The sequence below is a fragment of the Danio rerio genome, chromosome 7 (assembly GCF_052040795.2).
Source record: "Danio rerio strain M-AB ecotype USA chromosome 7, GRCz13ab, whole genome shotgun sequence".
Taxonomy (NCBI): domain Eukaryota; kingdom Metazoa; phylum Chordata; class Actinopteri; order Cypriniformes; family Danionidae; genus Danio; species Danio rerio.
The window spans coordinates 35,977,683-36,001,296 of record NC_141027.1 but is presented as its reverse complement, the minus strand read 5'-3'; the positions used below and the strand labels follow the sequence as shown (position 1 = coordinate 36,001,296).

Genomic DNA, 23,614 nt, shown 5'->3' with positions numbered 1-23,614 from the left:
GCAGAGTGGATTACAGACACCTACTTCCAGCTTAGGGTGGAGTTTTTGAAGTTTGGGCTGGGAGGGAAGAGATGCCTTTGGCAGAGTCCTGTTTGATTCTGGTGGGAGCTTGCCACTAATCCCACCCTCCGCGCACACACAAGCACGCAAACGGCAGCATTCTCACCTTCCGCCTGATCCACTGCACTAACTCCTCCCGGCGGTCGCAGGATCGTTATCCTTCCATCCCTCCCTCCATCCATTTGCAGGAGCGAGAGATGCGGATGTTGGGGTGTTCTCGTCTCCTGTTCATTAATTTCCCTAAGCAGATTAGTGGATGTGTGTTTGTTGTTGTTGAAGCTATCTGATTTGCCTAAGCCCTTTGTTTTTTCATGTGGTTTACACTTTAAAGCCCCCCTCTTTTTCACAATCAGCCTCTCTGATGGGGGATAAAATGGACCTACTGGCAGAGAGGCAGCAGAGAACAGCAGAGGCATACACAAACACACACTGGTCGCTGGGACCGTAAAGTGGGGGAAAGGTGGGGGCGGCCCTTTCTGTGAGTTTAGACGTGCCAAAAAGCAGACGAACTGCACGGCGTGGCGTGATGATCTGCTGGGCTCAGGCCTGAAGACCAGATAACAGGCCGCTTCAACATGCGCTCTGTAGGGTCAGTGGACAGTGGCGCCTCTCCCAGTGTCCGATCCTGCCATACAGGATACTAAACACTGACAATAGTGTATGACTGCCAGTTTCTCAGCCAAGTACCGCGCTGAAAAATGAACCATCAAAACGGCGTGGTCAGTTGGCAGGCCATCGCTGGGTACCTTGTGAAAATGACAGTTCTTTTAACGTTCAGCCACCGGATGGGAATTCGTCAGTGATGAGCAATTGGGTGCCCAGAGGTCGCTTCGTCTTCTCCCCAAAATGTCTCATTAGAGAGATGAACAGCGAGCGGGTCCCATCCAACAGGCTGCTGGCAGAGTCCGTGCTGCCGCGATTCAACTGGACGCCCCGCACACATCATTATCAGCTATCTGCGACAGTCAGCCTGGAATTACGCAATTAATCCCGCTTTTCATATGCCGTGGACAGAGAGTGATCCAGTGTGTTCTCTGTAAATGAGCTGTCTTGCTCTATAACCGAGCACGGAGGAGAGTATATTTCACATAGTGCTTGATCGGAACACACTGTACAGGTAATACAGACAAGACACATTACCTAATGGTGGGCTACACAACTGCTGTAAAAACAGTGGTGGGCCATCTCATTGTGACTTATTTATTAATCATGATCACCATCATAATCACCTTAATTTAAATTATAATTTAATATATTTTCTGTTTATAGGAATTTAAATAGTGTATGAGTGTGAATGAGTGTGTATGGATGCTTCCTAGAGATGGGTTGCAACTGGAAGGGCATCCGCTGCGTAAAAACATGTGCTGGATAAGTTGGCGGTTAATTCCGCTGTGGCGACCCCGGAATAATGAAGGGACTAAGCCAAAAATAAAATGAATAAATGAATGAATGAATAATAGTAATAATAGTTATTATTATTATTATTATCATTGTTATTATAACAATTTTTTTGTATTATTATTTTTGTTGTTGTTCTTGTTGTCATAATCATTATTATTATTTTATTATTTTTATTAAGAAATGAAATCCAATTCGGACTATTCATTCATTCATTTTTCTTTCAGCTTAATCTCTTTATTCATAAGGGGTCGCCACAGCAGAACGAACCGTCAACTTATCCAGCATATATTTTACACAGTGGATGTCTTTCCAGCTGCAACCCAGTACTGGGAAACATCCATACACATTAATTTACACACATACACTATGGCTGATTTAGTTTATTCAATTCACCTATAGCGCATGTCTTTGGACTTGTGGGAGAAACCGAAGCGCCCAGAGGAAACCCACCCAAACACTGGGAGAACATGCAAACTCCACACAGAAATGCCAACTGACCCAGCCGGCGCTCGAACCAGTGACCTTCTTGCTATGTGAGGCGACAGTGCTAACCACTGAGCCACTGTGTCGCCCCTAATTCTGATTAAATATTCTAATAAACACACTCGATTAATAATACTCATTTTAAATAAAATAATTTTATTCACTTTTTATTTAGCAACAAAAAAACTGAAATATAATTAATTGATATAGTTTTTTCTACATGTAACGAAAACAAATTTTCACATATATTTAATTATTTATTTATTTGTTTGTTTATTTGTTTGTTTGTTTTTTTAACTATTTACTGACTTATTAGAGTGAAAATGAACAAATATACAAATGTAAAAATACTACTACTACTACAACTAATAATAATAATAATAATAATAATGATAATAATAATAATAATAATAATAACAATAATTCATATTTGCTTAAATATAATAACAATAGCCTATTCCAGCCCAGTTTGTCCACGATTTTCTATCAATTTAGATGTTGTCATGTTTGTGTGCCAGAGTTAATAAATGTATCTTTCATGAAATGTATTTATTTGTGTCTGGCTGTTGCTGTTCTCTGTTATCTTTCTCTCCTGTCTCTCATGTTATGAAGGGCCTCCAGGGGCCTAGTGGGAAAGAGCGTCTTCCTGGACCTGCAAGGTGACACTGTGAAGTCACTGCATGTGTGTGTATTTCACTTCAGGCACTGGTCACAGCCTCTTTGCCTTGGTTAAGCCTGCTGCTATATAAATTCAGTAAACTTCATGGAAATTTAATAAGCAACGCTGCTTTGTGTTTGCCTGGTGAGCTCGCTGCCATGCCCCAAGCTGAGAGGCATATTTGTGATGATTCCCCTTTTCCCACTCATCCTTATACTCCACATCTTCCTTTTCTCTTTTGGTCTTTTTTTTTTTTTTTTTTTTTTGGAGTGGTGGGGACGTCCCTCTTAGTGCAGCTATAGAAGTCACAGAAGCTGTTTTGACCCCCGGGTTACTTCTGTTTAAGCCAATACAGACTAAGCACGTTCTTAGGGGGCACAATATCAGGGGGGTCTGTCTTTTTCTTTCCTTCTTTCCCTTCCTTACTTCAAGTATCATGCCTACAGAAAGCATTCGGTTAAAAGGACAGTCATATTCATTTGAAACCTCTTTTTCCCAAGTCTCTCCTTTACTCTCTCCCTCTTCTCCCCTTTCATCTTTCTCGCTGGTTTCTTCTCTTCTGCACCATACCGTGCACATCTCTGCCATGACAACTAAATAGGCCCCCTAATACCACTTCATAAAGGATGGAGGTATCCCCTAGGCAAGTCCTTGTAAATTAAACCCATAAACGGTGCCCTGACTCAGGGCTTAAAGACTCAAACCTCTCACTCAAGTGACAGCACCAGTTCCACAGTCCGCACTAAAGCACACCTCAACAAGGTGTAATTTATAGGCATGTCTTACAGTGAGAAATAAATGTATCGCCACATTAGGAGGGCTGGGACTGTGAATATACGGATGTGTGTGGGTCAGGTTTGGATTACACTGGGCCTACATCTACACTGTGAGCAGTTACTAGTAAATTCCAAGTGGGAACAAAAGATGTTTTAGATGCTTTATGGGTTAAACAGAAGATAAAAATGGATTGCGGTGAAGGACTTTTATTGAAGTGAATGATATGTGAACAAATGCTGTTACATTAGCATTTAGCCACAACATGTGCACAATATGTTAACATCATCCTAGCATTTACTAAATGATTCTGTGTAGTTGTATTTGAATGTGGAGCTTTGTCCACTTGACAGCATGATACCTGTCCAATGACTGTTTTAACTTCATTATTAAAGAACTTTGATACATAATATGAGTGGATGGATGGAGATGGACAAAAAAGAATGAACAATCAAACTAATGAATGAATGAATAAAAATTAACTGATGAACATACAAATGAATGAATGAACTGATGGTATGATAAACATACAAATTGAACCTATGGACTGAGGAACATACAAATGAACGAATGAATTGATGGACTGATAAACTTACAAATGAATGAATGAACCGATGGACTGAGGAACATACGAATGAATGAATCAATGGACTGGTGCACAAACTAATGAATGAATGAATGAAGAAACAGATGGATGGATGGATGAATGAAGATGGACTAATGAACATACATATGAATGAATGAATGAACTGATGGACTAAGGAACTTACAAATAAATGAATCAATGAATCAATGGACTGATAAACATAAAAATGAATGAATGAACCGATGGAATGAGGAACATATGAATGACTGAATGAATCAATGGACTGGGGAAAATGCTAATGAATGAATGAATGAATGAACAGATGGATAGATAAATGGAAGAATGGATGATGGATGGATGGATAAATAAATGAAGACGGACTGATGAACATACATATGAATGAATGAATGAAACGATGGACTAAGGATCATACAAATGAATGAATTAATGGACTGGTGAACATACTAATGAATGAATGAACCAACGGATGGATGGATGAATGAATGAAGATGGACTGATGAACATACATATAATTGAATGAATAAATGAATGAATGAATAATTGAACCGATTGATTGAAGAACATACAAATGAATCAATGGACAGATGGAACAGTTGGATGGATGAATGAAGATGGATTGATGACCATATATATATAAATGAATGAAAAAAGATGGACTAAAAAAATAACAATCAAACAAATGTATAAAAAAATTAATAAACAAATGAATGAATGAACTGATGGACTGATGAACATACTAATAAATAAATTAATGAACAGATGGAGCAATTAATTAATATAGACTTAAACAAATTGAACACCAACAAATTAAGGAATGAATGGATGGACTGATGATCATTCTAATGAATAAATTAATGAACCAACGGATGGATGGATGGATGGATGGATGAATGGATGAATATGAACTAAAACAGTATGAACACAAACAAATGAATGAAGCGATGAACTGATGAACATACTAATGAATGAATGAACTTATGAACATACAAATGAATGAATGAACTGAAGGACTGGTGAACATACTGATGAATGAATGAACCAGTGGACTGATGAACATAGGAATGAATGAATGAACTGAAGGACTGGTGAACATACTGATGAATGATTGAACCAGTGGACTGATGAACATAGGAATGAAAGAATGAACCGATGGACTGATAAACATAGGAATGAATGAATGGACTGATGAACATATGAATAAATGAACCGCTGGACTGATGAACGTACGAATTAATGAATGAATGAACCAGTGGACTGATGAACATATGAATGAATGAACCGGTGGACTGATGAACATACGAATGAATGAATGAACTGGTGGACTGATGAACATACGAATGAATGAATGAACCAGTGGACCGATGAACATACGAATGAATGAATGAATGAATGGAATGATAAACATAAATGGATAGACTGATGAAAAAACACATGGATGAATGAATGAACGAACGAACGAACGAACGAATGAATGAATGAATGGAAGGACGGACAAACAGTGTGTTTGTGTGCATGTTTTAGTGACAAAAATATCTAAGATATAGGTATTGTGCGGATAATAAAATGATATGGTGAATTATGAGGACATTGCTTATATCTTTGTATCTAAAAAAGCTTAGAAATCAAATATAAAATATATATTTTTAAGCAAGTTAAACTGTAAACTTACAAAGTTTCTTGTGAGGGTTGAGTTCATGGATAGGTTTGGGGTAGAGCAATTTAAAATCGAGTTTGTACAGAATAAAAACAATGGAAACTTATGGAATGTCTGCACAATTCAGAAAAAACTAACTGCGTGTATGTGCGTGCCTGTATATGTGTGTGTGTGTGTGTGTGTGTGTGTGTGTGTGTGTGTGTGTGTGTGTGTGTGTGTGTGTGTGTGTGTGTGTTTGACAGCGGCGACTAAAGGGCTTATTAGGGACAGGTGGGCTTGAGTGGTATGGGATTAAAACAAGCTGACTACAAAAGACAGAGAGAGAAAGAAAAGAGACAGATTACATGCATCAGGGCACATAAACACACTAAAACTTTGTCCCGGTCTTTTATCCAGCATGATCTTATTATGAGAGGGGGCAGAGCCTCAAATCAGAGCGAACTGGCAGTCCTACAGCGTAATAGCACAGCACAATCCATCTGCGGTTAAACATTTCTTTATGAGTTTGACTAGTCACCAGCTCACCTCCTCAGTCAGGCTCTCAGAAGAGTGACAAATCAGATAAATAAAGATGAGTAGCCTATTCTGCGGGGGTTTACTGACAGTTTGAGTGATAAGATGTTTACTCACATGTTTATTTGCTAGGGTTGCTTATCACACAGAGCACTACAATTGGCAGGTGAAGACACCTATTGCTCGGTGATGACAGCATAGATGGAACGGAGGGAAGGAGAAATCACAGAGAGAGATAAGATGTATCTTTCTCCATCTCTGTCTCTTTGTGCCTCACATACTCTCTTTCTCTGATGAAGCTTTCTGGTGCATGAATGTAGGCTGTGTAGAAGAGTAATCTATTCATTAGAAGGGTCACGTTTTAATTCTACCTCCATCTAGAGGAGAGGAAAAAAAGAAATGTGAGTTTCGCAAAACAGCGTGTTAGCACATGGGTGCACACATTGTAACCGCTCGTGATCTCGTGGGGGGTGTTTAGCTTTGTAATTTCACCCTTGAAATGTGTGATTACAAACGGGACAACTTTTTTAATTTTCTCTTTTGTCTGGATCCTGCAGCCTGCCAGTCCACTCCCCTTGCAAGGCCTTTTAATCAATCACACAGATAATCAAACGTCACTGGCTATCTGCCCCATGTAATTACTTTTGCAATTAAAAATCAATCTCCAGTCACCTCCTCTAATTAGAAGGATGGCTGTATCCCCATCTAGATTGATTTTATAATACATATTGACTTCAAATGCTATAATAAGGCCATATTCTCCTGTTTTGATGCTGTGGGTATAGAAACACAAAGCAGCGCAGGCCAGACAGCAGCTCCCGGTACTGTTCTAATCAAAAAGCTCTCAGAGTTTCAGAATGTTGATAAGCCTAAACAATAAAGAGAGAGAGAGAGAGAGAGAGAGAGAGAGAGAGTGAGAGAGAGATAGAGTTAGGGTTTAACAAAAGCATGGAAAAGATATAATTGACAGGCCATATTAGAGGGTATTAAAGGGTACAACAGCAATATGGTTTTTATCTTTTTAACAAAGTTAATCAACTAATGAATTAATTTTTTTAAGTAATAATATTATTTCAGATAGACCTTCAGTTGGATTTAGTTCTTTACCATCTAAAAGTTCATCATCAGGTCTAAAAGTTGCAATTGAAACACAGCAAGTATTGCTTTTTTACCAGTCAAGTATGATATGCATCTGCATGAGGTGAAAGAACACTTATCTATACTGTATCAGCGAGTCAGAAATCCTGCAGATACATAAACTGTAAAAAAAATAAATTAATTAACACTTTCAATTAGAACAGCCTTCTGTCTGTGCTATCTTAGTTCGTTTTTGTGACTTAACCCTTATTGTGATGCACTTACTCATTAGTTAAATGGATCAGTGGGCCAGAGTTCACTCTCTGACACCAACAATGATGGATGATGATTTGACATATTGCAACAACTGCTGGTTCGATGTGTCAAAGCCTTTAAAGATGTCCAATAGTTTAGCTTAAGGCACTTATTGTAAGCAAAAACTGTGAGGTTACTGAGGGGACATTGACTTCTCAACCCCACAATACCAACCCAGGCTCATTCTGAAAAAGTACCACTATATACATTTCTGGAGAATGCCAAATTGGTCCCAGGGGCTGTGTTTTTTGCAGTATTTGTTTTTGCGAGTCTGCGTAGAGGATGGTGTGTACGCATTTTCAGATCTCAAATTTCTCTTGTGAGTGCCATCCGTGCCTGCTGTTCTCATGCAAATACACTATTCAATCGACTGATCCACCCTTCTCATTCCCTAAACATAACCAACAGTGTTTTCAAAGGTACCTACTGACCCATCAACCCACTTCCCTAACCCCAACCGACAGTCTTTTCAAAAGCAATTCAAAAAAAGAGAGGCCCTGGCCTGAGTTTTACAACGTTGTCAGAGTTTACAACATTCTCACACTGTTGTTTACTTGTTTGTTTGTTTTTTAGGCTTCTGTTTTGTCTTACCCGCCTTCTGGAACCATTATTTGCCAGACTCGAACCCCGTCACCATGGTTAACTCCTCTCTGCGTCTCAAGTCCACCAATGTATATGGCAAGTTTATTGGACAAACTTGTAACAGCGGGAAAGCCGTCCATATGGAGGTAAGCTGTCATCTGGTATGTGCGAAAAAGGAAACAGCATCATACTGCCTCGTAGTGTTCATTTTAAAGACCAAATGCAGCCATGCTTACTTCTGGCTACATAATTGGCTACATAATCTCCAGAAATGAATATAGGGGTACGTTTTCAGAATGAGTCTATGTTGCACAATACGCACAATCCTAACAATCAGTCTAATAGTAAGGCTTCAAGACCTTTTTCAGTCACTCTAAACCTATTTTGCTGACTAAATGTAGTTTTTTTTTTTTAAGCCAGAAGATACTTTAGTTCCACCAGTGTCACTGTATCAGATCCCCAGACTCTCATGCACAGATGTACAGAAGGTGGCTTCAAATAAGAGACAGTGTTTTGTTTATATTGGAAAAGCAATGATGTGCATTCAAAAAACTAAACTGATAAAAACACTGAGGTACTTTAGTTGGCAGGTGCTCTCGGCAACACCAGGAGTCACCCTTGGGCTAAAACAATTCTTCACAGATTACCAAAACATGTCTGCTGAGGGTTTGTTTGTCCAGAGGCACTGTGAATAACTTAATCCCTTATCATTGATGGCTACCAGTGGACAAATGTGAACAAACAGCTACTGAAGTGGATGAACAGGGGTCTTACAGTATTTCTCTGTCTTCTGCAGTCATCCATGAGAGCATCTCCAGAGATGCAGAGCTGCTGCAGACCATTTAACAGGATAGATATGGCCATTCATAAGGTAAATATGGGATGTTACAATTAGTCATATAGTGAACTGGTGTGTCACAGTCAGAGCCCCTTTCTTCCAGTCCAGCTAAAGTGGCCTACTCAAGGCTTCTCTGGGGTAATAAGAGCAGTGCTTATCGGGCCTGCCCTCCAGCCAGCTCCTCATTGCAGGCAGAAAAAGCCTGGCCTCAGCCCAGCAGCTATTAATCACTCCAGAGAGGCTCCTGTCAGAGCCAGCCCCTCCCCAACTGATAACACTGCCCAGCCCAATTTAACCTGATGGAAATGTGATTTCTCTTTTCCTCTAGCATTGAAACAATGAAGAAGGCTGAGTGAGAGAGATAGAGAGAGAGAGCGAGAGAGACAGAGAGAGAGAGAGAGACACACACAAGGGGGGAAAGGGAGCAAGATATAATGCACAGTTAATGTTATTACTGTTATCTAATATTAATATATTAAAATATTATATTTTTGTTCTTGCAATTCCTTTGGCAAGATAAATTATAAAAATTCTGACGCCAACTGAGAAGTTCATGACTATAGTCTACGAGGTTATGCATCAAAGACTATAGTCATGAACTAATATGCTCACTTCTCAGTGGAAATTGTACATTTCTATAGTGTCACACATCATATGGCTCGTTTCCACTGAGTGGTACCATACTGTTTGGTTCAGCATGCTTTCATGTGGTACCATACTGTTTGGTTCAGCATGCTTTCATGGCCGTTTTCACAGCCAAAAGGTACCTAAAACTGAACTGTACCATACCACTTTTTGGGAACCCTTTGCAAAGGGTACCTAGCCCGGCAAAACAGTACCAAAAGGCGGAGCTAGGTTTGCAGCTAAACGCTATTGATTTGCAGAGTTATGTCACTTGCTCGTGCACAAGCCAGAATTAAAACAAAGGAACCACCATGTTTTAAATACACAGCCAAGACTTACACCGTAATAATATTATATACATATAATATTGAGCCACGGTTGACCCGTGCTCAAACAGACCTTGTCGTCATCTTTATGAGCAGCCACAAAGCCAAGAAGAAGAGCAGATTTTACACTGTGACCCGTAGTTTTTTACAAGGTCGTCTAAAGCGCGATCGGTTTCGTATTCTCGCTTGCACTTGTGTACGCATCTATATTTGAAATTATGAACTTCTTGAACTGATGATAATAACATGCATGTGATTATTGAAGTGTTTCTGACATCCCGATCCTTTCAGAAATGGATAAACGCGACTGTGAAGCACAAAAAACAAAGAAGAAGCTGGAAAACAAAGGAGCAAATGATTGTTTCAGCTACCTAAAACATGAACAAACTGCCATGTTTAACTATTATCATCACCTTTTGGACTATTATGAACTCTCGAATGATCTCGAATTGCATTCGCATGTTATTTGAAATGTAACTATTCAGATGGCGTGGCAGAAATATGAACAGGGTCCTGAGTCGTGGCTGGGTGCTGCGGACAGCTGCAAACTTGCGGCGCCGGTGTGTGTACCCTGATAGAAACCTATGTTTACAATTCTGAAATGCATGGCGCTGTGTGGTGCGGCACTTTTGGTGTGTGACCCTCTTAAGGGTCTGTATGTGTTCATATATGTTGCATTTATTTATTTCAAATAATTGCAGATGTTACAGTAGGCTATTTTGCATCATTGTTCTGCAGTTATAATTAAATCTTGTTCAGAAAGGTTAGTAATCAACATTTATACACAAGTATTTACTGTATGTGTATAAAGCATCTGTTTTGTGAGAAGTGCTTCTCATATGATATGTGAACGATCTGTACAGCTTTATTGTAGACATTTCTTAAGTTGCATTGACTGAAACTTTCTGTCGTACAACCCCCCACACGTACCGACTGTACCACTCAGTGGAAACACTCCATTAATGTCGGTACATCACTCAAAAAAGTAGGTTGTTCCAAGACAAATTTGGCTGAAATGCTGACAAATTTATTAATTAGATTCAACTTTATGTTATAAATAAATTTATGGGATGTCTTTGTCAATATTTTACCTAAGACGAGCAACCAGAATATTTGAGAGTGTATAGTATGAAGGTTACCTTAAACAATCTATGGTCAGAACACTTTGGGAACATCCCACAATTGTATGTTTTGTCCAATTATTTTTTATTGATTATTTGATGATGCTGTTTTTTTTTTAAACATAAAACAAATATATAAATAGTAAAGTATGCAATTATAATGCATTGTATTTTATCTATACATTTATATTAAACAAATACAAAAATTGTTATAAAAAAATTATCAATAGGGTAAGTAATGACATTGCATTACATGCGTTGATGGAATGCAATTGTTAAAAAGTAAAATACAAAAAATAATAATCAATAATTAATATGATTAGTAGTAGCAGCAGTAATAATGGTATATGAGTAATAGTAATCATGGTATAGCAGTAGTAGTAATAGTAGTATCAGTAGTATTAGCAAGATTATCATTACTACAGACACACAAAGCGAAAAGTGTGAGTTTCCACTGATTTGAAGGGTGGACATATAAATGCAGTCTTCACTATCAGCCAACAAAAACATTTCAAAAGTGGAAGTGTTCTTGCCCTCGCTAAGGTCACGACCCTTATTGCTTGCAAGGCTCGACTGAGCCTCTGGGTTTGGGATTCTGCCCTCTGGCCAGACTCAGGAATGTCCCTCTCGCTTTAAAGCCCATTTCCAAAGCTGCTTTATTTGCGGATCGGGTGTCAGGTACAAATAAGCATGATGATTCAACACAGTCACCTACGATAACAGAACGAGCGACACAATCACCCCAGGCCTAGAGAGAGAGAGAGAGAGATGAAAGAAATACCACTCCCTCAGTCAAGCTAAGGATTCTTATCGTCTGAGTGGCTGAGAGGGCCAGACCCCGCGGCAGGTTCAAAGCCTTTCCCCTTCGTTCCCCCAGCCCCTTTCTCTCTCCCTCGCTTTCTTCCTTTCTTTTACCTGCTAGCAGGCCGATAATTCAGTCAAAACTCACTCAATCCAGACGACTATTAGAGTGAAAATGATATCTCTTAACCTGGCCCCAAGTGGACCCTTTGAGAAGCGGACACATTTCTAAAGAGTGCTGATTGCTTGTTTTCTTTTGATGTTGGAGTTGATGGGGTTTAAACCACAGACACATATTTCACCTCAGACGGCTGGATTCTGCAATGCAGGACAAAAGAACACCATCCGAATAATATTGTAATTTTGATTAACCACCTAAATATTCACTGTCATAATTGTGCTTGTCAAATCCACCTAAGCACAAAGGTGGAACATTATTGATTTTGAGGGTATTCTTAGCTTTTGTCCAAACACTTTTCCTCACACGTCTTTATTGAAGGAATATTTGGCAAGAGTGAGCACATTCCTGACATATAGTCAATACTCAATATAGTGCTTGGTGCCCTAAAGCGGGAAGTCGACTCTTGTGTATAAGTATATAGTGTAGGTCAAAGAGAGCCACTGAAGCCCTACTGCAATCATGACCCCTCAATAACAAGACTCAACTTCTCACATTTTCCCCTGGGAAACAAACTGCTAAAGGCTATATAGTGTAACCGATTACCTTTCACACATACAGGCTCGCATACTCACACAAACCGAAGAGATTTACAGATATCACATATATATATACAGGCATGATTTTGTCAGTCTGAACAGATTAAAAATGCACAATCTGCCTTACACATGCACACGCACACTCTTCATTTTCTCTGAAAAGGAGCACAGCACATTACCAAAGATATCATGCAGAATTCTCTGCAGAAATGTCATGCCATGTGTTTCATCCTTTAGTAAAACTGCATCGTGAGGTCACTGCTTAAATAATTAGGCGATTGTGGAGACAGATGAAAGGTAGATTGGAAGTGACTGCACGAGCAGGATAATGTTTCTCTAATCAGTTTGGTCTGAGAAAATGCAGATTGTGAAATTTTCCAGCTACTTCCTTAGAAAAACGCATTTCACTTTTGATTATGGCTGATTAGAAGGAGAAGGGGTGGAGACAGAGCCCTGGGCCAGAGGGCTAGAGAGCACACACAGACTCTCTCTCTCTCTCTCTCTCTCTCTCTCTCTCTCTCTCTCTCTCTCTCTCTCTCTCTCTCTCTCTCTCTCTCTCTCTCTCTCTCTCTCTCTCTCTCTCTCTCACACTCACTTACACACACGCACACACATAGTTTTTTTTGTGAGGGAGGTTACATATAAAGACTGTTATTTTAATACTTTAATATAATGGCTCTTGATTGTAATAATTAGTATAAATGTTTATTAGTTTTTCTTTCACTTAGTCCATTTGTTTATCAGGGGTCGCCACAGCGGAATGGCAACAGTGCTAACCACTGAGCCACCATGTCGTCCAGAATAAATGTTTACAACCAGGTAAATCAAATGATTTTCCAACCTGTCAAAACTACCATATGCTAAACTTCTACTAACTAACTTTCAGGACATGAGTCTTTTTCTTAAGCAGACAGTTCTTCAAAGAACCTTTAAAAAGTAAATAAATAAATAAACAAACTGTCCAATTTGCAAAAAGGTTCTTAAAGTGATATATAATTTTTTTGACTGTTGGTCACAAAGACTTTTTTATTTATCTATCTATCTATCTATCTATCTATCTATCTATCTATCTATCTATCTATCTATCTATCTATCTATCTATCTATCTATCTATCTATCTATTTATCTATCTGTCTGTCTGTCTGTCTGTCTGTCTGTCTGTCTGTCTGTCTGTCTGTCTGTCTGTCTGTCTGTCTGTCTGTCTATCTATCTATCTATCTATCTATCTATCTATCTGTTTATTTATTTATTTTTAAGAGTACAATTATTCACTTACAGATTATTTAAGGAACCAAAGCACAAAGAGGCAGTGGAAAAAAACAAACAAATGTAAAACAATATATTCAAGACAAACAAGAAAAGTAAATAGTATTAGGTAATTGTAATCAATAAATTAATAGTACATGCAAAAAAAAAAATTTAAATGGTACATTTATAAAAGTATTAAATTACAAACGCACACACTTTGTTTGGGGTCAGTTTTATTATTCTTTTCATGTTTTCTATAATAGAAAACTATTGTGTTCATCAAGATAGCATTAAAAACTGGTTAAATTGGTAAATATTTATTAAAATTTTAAATAACTGCTTTCTTAGTGTATGTAGTTTTAAATAAAATTATTACTCCTGTCATTATTGCTTTTATTACTATTACCATTAATACTACTACTACTACTACTACTACTACTAATAATAATAATAATAATAATAATAAATATTAGATTAATTTCTGTAGGATCATGTGACTTAAGACTGGAGTAATGAAGCTGAAAATTCATCTTTGAAAACAATGGAATAAATTATCAAATCAAACGATAAACTACTTTTGAACAGTTATTTTATAGTGCAATAACATTTCACAATTTTACAATGTTTACTGTATTTTTTATTAAATAAATGCACCCTTGGTGAGTAGCAGAAGCTTATTTTAAAACATTTAAAAGTCCTACTGACCCCAAAGTTTTGAATGGTATGTACATGTATTTATTACAATAAAGATGTCATTTTATTGTGTAGTTCAAAAAAGTGTCACAAAAATTTATTTATTCAAAAACAAAGTAAAAACAGCAATATTGTGAAATATTATTGATGAATAGAAACAGATACTGCCATTTAGTAGATAAAACCAGATGTTATTTGTCAGTGAAACGGAGAGTGAGCCTGGAACAGTTTAGCTACGCTATGTGGTATCTTTAAACAGTACAAGCATTTACTCTTTATTCTCTGAGGACTTCTAAATTCTACTTTACAAATCACAAGACATATTCAGACTAAATAGATTATGCACACACAAAAAACTAAAAGAATAAATGCATGTTAAAGTGACACATCTGGAGGGAAAATAATCACTCTGACTTCCAAACTCAGATTCTCGAATCATTACAGCTGAAAGCGTGTAAAAAAATTACAGGGGGAACAAACTGTCCAGTAAAGCTGTTCTTGGGTTATGCTAGCTAATAGTGTTTGAGCTACAGCATTACTGGCCTTTAAACACAGAGCAGATGTGCGACGTCAAGCATGGCCTGATCAAAGAAAGCAGAACGGGACAGATACATAGTCAAATGATGATGAATGGCTCTCCGCTGAATTGTAAGGAGTGTACAAATGTATCGAAATGCAAGAGAGAGAGAGAGAGACATAGTGGGACAGCGAAACAGAGACATGCCAGGATCAGGAACAAGAGACAAATCTTAAAGTTTGTCAGGAAGATTCTGAGCAGGAGCTGATGCGATTAAGTTCCCACAGAGAGGATCTAACTTTTGGACAATGTGTAATTGATTTCACTTACGGATCAGACATCAGTAGCCTCAGTCCCAGAGCGCATCTACATAGTAACTCATACTAACTCAACATTTTCACATCCACTCACGTACGCTAATGCAGACCAGGACAGGAGTTTGCCCCGGTCCCAGGCAAGCCGATGACATCATCACGGAACATATTTCTTACCTTTATCTTTTAAGCGATGTGTTATCCATGTGTTGGCTGATGCTGGAAAAGATCAAAGGCATAACTGTGTTCTGGCGAAACGGGAAAATTGAAACATGACTTCTCGGCAGAGGAATAATACGTTTATTTGAAGATGAATTGCCTTACATGTCTGACCCAAACACTTTTAGAGCAAGAGCCGAACTTTTCCCAGGTACATGATTAAAGCGATAGGATAACACATGTTTGGTTCGTTGAGAAAATCCTTTTTAAGAAGTTTGATGATGGGTTTGCATTTGTGCTCTCGCTGGAACATCTCCTTTTCCCATTGATGGGTTGGTGGTGAGTGTCACGGTTGGATTAGAAGCAGACAGTAGGACACATGTTTGCGCCTTTGGTAACGAACTGTGACCACGCATCTCGCTCTCTTTTTTCTCTTGAGGTAGACTCTGCCCTCTCAACAGGGCCGTTACAGGGCCAGGCAGCAGGGGGGCGCTGTGATAATTTGATGTGAACTGGCTTGATAAATCACCCCTCCATTACTCTGTCTTTAGTATCTGTTTATGCCTCTACAAATTGAAACCCCACTGGCACAGGCCTGCCTGGCTGCGGTTCTCCGGCCTCCTCTCGATTAGTTCAAGGTGGGGGGAGAGTTTGGACAGGCTGCTCCCTCCACCACCTCCCCCTTCTGTTTTGTCTGTTCCCGCTGAGGCAAAGAGGAGTAGACATGTGTAAGCAATAAGACCGAAGGGTCCGTGTCTACCACAGGCTGAGCGGGAGGAATGCAGAACCAAACTATAAAATAATAACGTAAGGAAGGAGGCGAGTGGGCCATCTGCACGCAGCTGACCCGGGATTGGCGGTAAAAGCACGGGCGGCTCACCTGTGAGCGGAGCGGCTTGTTCACTTCAACCTGGCATCACTTCAAAGAACCGAGCTGTAGAAGCCAAAGGGCAGCTTGACCTGGGCGCTAAGCTCCCTCTAAGCCTCTTAATGCTGGAGGGAGGTGAAAAGTGAGCGCGAGAGGGAGAGGGAACAGAGTAAGAATCATAGTAAGTCACTGGAACACCCTGCCCCGGTTCAACCAGAGATGCACAAAGTCAGAGGAAGTGACAGAAATGAATGTGGACAGTAAATATGGCTTCACAAAAGTCAGGGGAGATAAAGTGTACTACCCGTGCGTGGTTATCACACACTAGGGCCTCTTTCATGTACGACTACTAAAATCAACATCCCCTAAGCCTTTTTAAACCAGGTTTTCATAATCACTAAAAATAAACTACAATCAGTATGCAAAGACAGACAGTTTAAGTCCTGAGGCATTTATCTGCCTTTAAACATTTTTCTTTAGAAGCTACTGACTTATCAGCGGCTTGTCAACACGCTGACACCATTCTTTCAAATGAGACACAGGAGCACTGATCACAGCCTACAGCAGCTCTGTCTGCTCAGGAGAAGTCAGATTTGATCAAAAGGCCATTTCGGCACGCCACATCCTTCCACAAATAAGCAGCAACCATCAGACGCTCTCGCTCAACCCAGCTGCAAACCTGCAGTCTACAATTAACATAAAGGGTGAGAAGCAGCTCCAGGTAAACTCATCCATGTAAACTAGACATGAATGGTTGACTGGACGGAGGCAGATCTGAACGAGAGGGTAAGCCTCACTCTCTTGGCCTCAAGAGGTGCATTAGCGACTGATGCTACAGCCTGCCATATTTAACATCCTAGCGTACCTCTCTCCCCTTTCAAATAGGGGTTGGAGAAAAAAATGATTTATGGTTGCATCAAAAAATTTTTCTCCAACGATTTTTAATCAATTGGCTAAAGTTTTAAATAGTGACTCCCAGAATCAGATTAAATCGAAAGGTATTGGATGGATGAATATGCATATAGGTAACAGATCAGGTGAATTTTCAAATGTTTAACTTTGGAATACCACTAGGAATGCACCAATCCCGATTCTTGGGTCGGATATCTTGTGGATACCGCATATTTTTGCTGGATTGGGTATCGGCCAGCTGGTACCAATCCAAATTCGATCTTGTGCGTGCGCTATATTCTGTATATTTTGTAAGCCAGCAAAAGTTATGAAGGTAGCCTCTAAGGCACTAGAAAATTGTCCTGTATGCCTACTATATCCCAAATGTTCTGAAGTCATCCTGTAGTTTAATGTGAAGTACAGATGAATATTCAAGTGTTTAAATTTATGTTTAATTAAATGCATGTCAATCGTTCTTCATTCATTCACAATTCACACAGTGTGTCGCATTCATGGAAACATAAAAAACTTTCTCCAAAGCTATTTGCTTCTGTTAATATAAATAATAAATGGAGAAATTATTTAGTTTTGCATTAAATGGGTTCATTTTGACCTGCAACAAGGAGTTCATTACTGTTTCTAAATCATGTTGCGCTGTGTCTGTTAGATCATCAGATCGCATTCGCAAAACTGGAGTAGTGAGGGTTATTACCTGCTCTTCACACACAAAGTAGGCCTACCTGAAATTGTAAATTAGAAAAGGCTCAATAATACATTGGACAGATCCTCAATGCACTCATTTCTTCTCTTTGTGCTGCTCAATTTTGAAAATGTCCGCAGATACTGGAGGGCTGCACGCTGTGTCTAAGTAATGCATCACATGCTTCCTTTATGCTACGTAAATCTATTGTCACAATGAGTTTCTGTTCTCTCATCCTTCCGAGGGTAATTCTTTCAGTGCTGAGAATAGTTTGTAAAGCCTGGCTCATTGTGGTCAAAGTAGTTGATTAAATTAATTATAGTAAAACAGACAGACGCAATATGGTTTGTCATTAACAGAAAAGGAAATGTTTATTAAGTAAAACTGGCCTCAGACAGTTTAGTTTAGTTTGCATCAAACCTGCAGGAAAATATCGTCCTTTGCTAAAAGGCTGGTTATTTTACCAATGATTAGTGTCAATAAAGGTAGCCTATTACAGATTTCCAAAAAAAATCTTAATATTAAAAAAAAAAAGGAAACGTAAGATGGACCACAACAGATCGATGTTATAACGAATGCTCAAATAATGTAGTCTAGTTTACAGCAAGCATCATGTTTTTAGATAGATTGTGTCGTGTCATATATAGTAGGCCTATGGCTCTGTTATTTTTACTAAAGCAGATATAGTACTTGAGTTTATCACCAGAACAATAGAAACTGTATTATGCTTAAAAAAAGACACAGTATCAGGATCGGATTTGTATCAGTCGATACTCAGAAATTTGATATCGGGATGTGATCGGTTCCAAAAAAAAAAAATGGTATCTGTGCATCCCTAGATACCACACCATTAAATTGTTCAGAATAGTAAAAAGAACAACAATATTGATTCAATTTGAAAAATAACAAGACTGAAAAGACGACGCAGTGGCGCAGTAGGTAGTGCTGTAGCCTCACAGCAAGAAGGTCGCTGGTTCGAGCCTCGGCTGAGTCAGTTTCTGTCCAAAACAAAGACATGTGCTATAGGTGAATTAGATAAGCTAAATTGTCCATATTGTATGTGTGAATGAGAGTGTATGAGTGTTTCCCAGTGATGGGTTGCAGCTGCGTAAAACGTATGCTACATAAGTTGGCAGTTCATTACGCTGTGGCTACCCCAGTTTAATTAAGGGACTAAGCCAGAAAGAAAATGAATCAATGAACAAGACTGAAAACTAGCAGGATTTTAGAAGAAGAAAGTGAGAGCTGATAGCAAAGCTGAAGGAAAGGAGGGAGAGAGGCAGAGGGAGAGCAAATTTTTCAAAAGCTAAATGATCTTCTTGAAGGAAACAGACATATCCCAGAATGCAATGGGACAGGAAATACCCACAGAGAATGGTGGACTCCCCCTGGGTCCACATTAGAGGAATGCATGAAATGAATAGTGACATCATGTTGCTTGGTCAACAAATGCGAGTGATTGATGAGGACAAGCGGTCAGAATGATGGCCAGTTGTTGGCTTTCCCTGGGAGCTGCCATTTCCCTCCCATCCCAACTTCCACCCAGTGAAAGGGATATTACTGATCCCGCTCTTTCTCTCTCTTTCCATCCCTGGCTCGTAGACCTCTAGTGGGGATACAATCTTTCATTCTGCCCTGCTGTCTGCTCTGCTTTGTAGACTTGTCTTGGTCTGTTTCTGATCAAAAGTTTGCCCATATATGGGCTAGAAGAATTCTTGAGCATGAAATATTGATTTGTTAAACAAAAAGCGATGTCGCTAACATCCTGAGGGATTTGATTAATGACCCTTCTTACCCGTCTAGTATGACAAAACATATTGTGACTGCTCTGAAAAGAACTCCCATGTGTTGTAACATTTTATTTATCCACTGTAATCATCAAACTTTGATCTGTTATGAAGAACAGACAGTTTCACTGAGGAATTACTAATTGAATTCAAGACAGTACATGAGAAAAGGGAAATCAGCTGGTTGTTAAACCGCTGGACACTGTTTAGAATCACTAAATCTTGCTTAATGGAAAAGCGACAGAGGATCACATGATGCCGGCTTGAGGTCATGTGATCAGGGTGCCTGTTTTGATAGGCAGATGAGAGCACAAGGAGAGGAGACCACAAACTGGGCAGCCATCTGCCACATGCCAACGGACTGAAGAGGCTTCCAGACCTGGAATCAGAGAAGGATGTGGTCAAAAGACATGAGACATGAAGAAAAACATTGGTGTAAAGAACAAACGATGAAAGCGGGAGGAAGAAAGCGAAAAGGAAAGGCATGGTGTTTATAGTCGCCATCTTCTCTTTATTCTCCGCTCTCAATCAGCCCGAGTGCGGGGTAAAAGAGACGTGTCAACTCCCATCAGCTCCAGCTGAAAAAGAAAAAGGAAAACAGGGCCTTGGTTTGAAGTTCAAGGGTTGAGTTATTGCTCAGGTTGTGTAAACAATAGCCATATGCTGTCATATTATTGTACATCAGTGGGTAAAGGATGTCCTCAGATGTTATTTCATGGAAAAATAATGGAAAGCTAACAACACACACACTCTCACATGCTGAGCTCTTGAAACCTGAAGGGAGGATGACTAGTGGTAGCGATCCTCAAGTGGAAGACTTGGCTTTGACATGAAAGTGGTTTCTTGAAGAGCGTATGCAAATACACAGAGCACTGCAAAGTATCCCGCTCAAGGAAAGCCGGTGAGAAACACCATGCCTGGCTCAACCTGTTCTTGAACCTGCTAACTTTTGTGTCACATGCATGAATTGCATGCCTTTGAAATATGGCATGAAATGCAGGTACCGTGACCATGACATGCGCACACAAACATCAAATACTCAAAACACTGAGGGGATTTTGAGGTCATGGATTGTTGGTCTACTGTAAAAAGGAGGGGAAAAGAGTCATTAACCCTGAAACGAGGGAGAGGTGTGTGGGAGAGGCGAGCTATAAGAATAAAACAGAAAATGAGGGTCAGATTAGTCTTCTCTCGGGGGGCCACGCACAATCTCAGGCAAGGATAAAAGGGCTTATTAATAGTTTCTGCTTTTACATGCTCTGAGTGGATGTTTATGTTGGAATTTGCTGCTTATGTGTGAACAGCTAACAACTGTAAACAGTGCCATTCAACTCTCATTTCCCTTACCTCACTGATATTGTTTCAACTCCGTGCTGAGGCGACCACAGTTTGAAAACATCATTTGGGTATTTATCTTTAAAGTGGTTCCACAGTGAGGGTCCCCTGGGGAGGTAATCAAGACAACACACAGGGTCCTTCCTTCTCTGACTTTTTTGTGCCAAGGTTTAGTTTCTGTAAACACAAGCATAGAGACAGACAGACAAACAGACAAAAATGTAGATTAGCTACTGTAGGAGGTACCAAGGACCATATATCACTGTTTAGTGTTTTTTTAATACTGGATATCTGTTGATACCAGGGCTTGACATTAACACCTGCCAACCCACTAAATGCAGGTAGATTTCACTTGTGGAGGGTTAGACAGCCACCCCCACTAGCCACTTTGACTGGTTAAAGATAATTATGGTGGCTTGTGAAAGCCAACATACTGTTATACTAAATAAACTTATTATTCTTCCTTCTTCTTCTTCTTCTTCTTCTTCTTAGACTAATTTTTATATGCATCTCCCCCTAGACCGCTCATACTGCAACCACTAAACTAACTCCAAACCTCCAAACTGGTCTCTGGTTGTTATATCTCTTCCAATGGATCCGACTTACGGTTTTCCGAAACTGACCCGTAAAATTCGGAAATATACCACTGACTTAACATTAGACCAAATTTTGTGACCTCATAACTTTGCGCCAGACTGTCATACAGACTTAAGGTTGGGCTCATTTAACTCATTTGGGCTCATTTAACAATTGACTACCAATCTGCCAATCACTGACGACCTTTCAATTTACTAGCCACATGGACTTCCCATAGACTTCTATTGTAAAAAATTGTCATTGACTTTACATTGAACATACTAACAACATGCCAATCCATACTAACAACCAATCTATACTAGAAACATACTAACAAACATTCTCATCATACTAGCAACATGCTAATTCATACTATAACCATATAAGCAACATGTTAAATCATACTAGAACCATATTACCTCAACAAATTCCTGGAACACCCTAGCAACCACCTAGCAATGCCTTAACAGTAAAAACACCCTAGCGACGCCTTAGTAACTACCTAGCAACCATTCAGAGCACCCTAGATACAGCCTAGCAACACCTTAGCAACCACTCAGAACACCCTAGCAACCACCTAGCAAAAAACATGTCAATCAGTCACTCGCACACACAGGTGATGTGAAAAAGCATGCACGCTCCTGTTTCCTGATGTGAAGCAACCGTGCCTGCAAGCGCAACTGGTGCGATTGGATCTCTTTGAAATAGACTGGACAAAAATTGATGCTCATGCAACCACAGTCCTTCAGCTTTAAGAGCGACTTTTGCTTTAACCATTCATTGAACAGAATATGGGCCTAACGTTAACCATATGTGCATGACCATCCTTTCATTTACACACAGGGTATGTTTTTCACCTGCTTTATTTTGCTTACAGTTATTTTTTATTTATGGTTTAGTTATTATTTTTACAATAACATTGCTTTAATATGAGATTAACTCCCCATTAATGTGTAGTTAACTGGTGATTTAAGAGGCTTTTAGCAAGGACAGACCACTCTGCATTTTAGTTACATGATAATAATTCTTTTATAACTGTCAATTGTTTTGTTTTTTATTTAAAGAAAGGTTTTGTGGAATAAAAAGTGAATGTATACAGCTTTATTTTTGCTTGTTTTGACATTTTATTTTAAATTCTTGGCTAAGAAATAATTATTTATTTGTGATTGGTGTGGTCAGACATAAATTGGGTAAATCCTTAGTGAAATAAGTGAAATAAAAGTCTAAATCAAGTAATTTTAGTGTATCAAAGTCTAATGTATGCGTATAAAATATAATTTCCCAAGAACAAAATTGTGGCCAGTGAAATTGGTGAGTGGCTAGTAATGATAGAAATCTACTAGCCACAGTGGGTGGTGATCAAAAACGTTAATGCCAAGCCCTGGTTGATATTATTAATATAATATTCAATTCATGTTTATTTTTATAGAGCTTTTGCAAAGTAGATTGTGCCAAAGCAGCTTCACATAGAAGATTGTAGTAAATTGAAACAGTGTCAGTTCAGTTTTCAGTGTTGAAGTTCAGTTTAGTTCAGTGTGATTTAATATTCACTGCTGAGAGTTCAAACACTGAAGAGCCAATCCATCGAGGCACAGCTCCACAGGTCCCTAACCATGCAAGCCAGTGGTGGCAACAGAGAGAAAAAAATTACCATAATAACAATAACAATACCAGTGTAAAATTTAATTTTGTCAATTATAAAGCAATTTATTCTGGTTCTCCAATCTGAATGTCTTTGAAAGCCTTGTCATTTTGCTGGATCAATATTATATTTGTGTCACTGAATGTTGTAGTTGAGTTTTTAAGTGAACAACTAGTTCAAATTTGGTTAATGTATAATAAAAGTTTAAAAAAAATAATGGTGTTTAAATTGTTTAATCATTTAAAATCATAATGTACCATACCCTTTATATGTTGATCTACTTTCAACTTGTCTACACTTTGTGTCATAATGATTACTTAGCTTAAAAGTAAT

The 23,614-nt window shown here is 38.9% G+C and overlaps 1 protein-coding gene across 9 annotated transcripts in view; it reads left to right on the top strand.

Annotated features, from left to right (window-relative positions):
• LOC147836041 (uncharacterized) overlaps positions 1 to 23,614 on the top strand; it is a 305,239-nt gene that overhangs the window by 191,199 nt on the left and 90,426 nt on the right. For 5 of the 9 annotated variants that reach the window (XM_087261523.1, XM_087261522.1, XM_087261524.1 and 2 more), the window contains 2 exons: positions 8,116 to 8,270; positions 8,921 to 8,995. In XM_087261523.1, coding sequence (XP_087117649.1) covers positions 8,178 to 8,270; positions 8,921 to 8,995 — 168 coding nt within the window. In that variant the 5' untranslated portion in view covers positions 8,116 to 8,177. Of the gene's footprint in view, positions 1 to 8,115; positions 8,271 to 8,920; positions 8,996 to 10,203; positions 11,192 to 23,614 lie in introns of those variants that run through there. The other 4 variants (XR_015495895.1, XM_087261525.1, XR_015495891.1 and 1 more) reach the window with 3 other exon arrangements.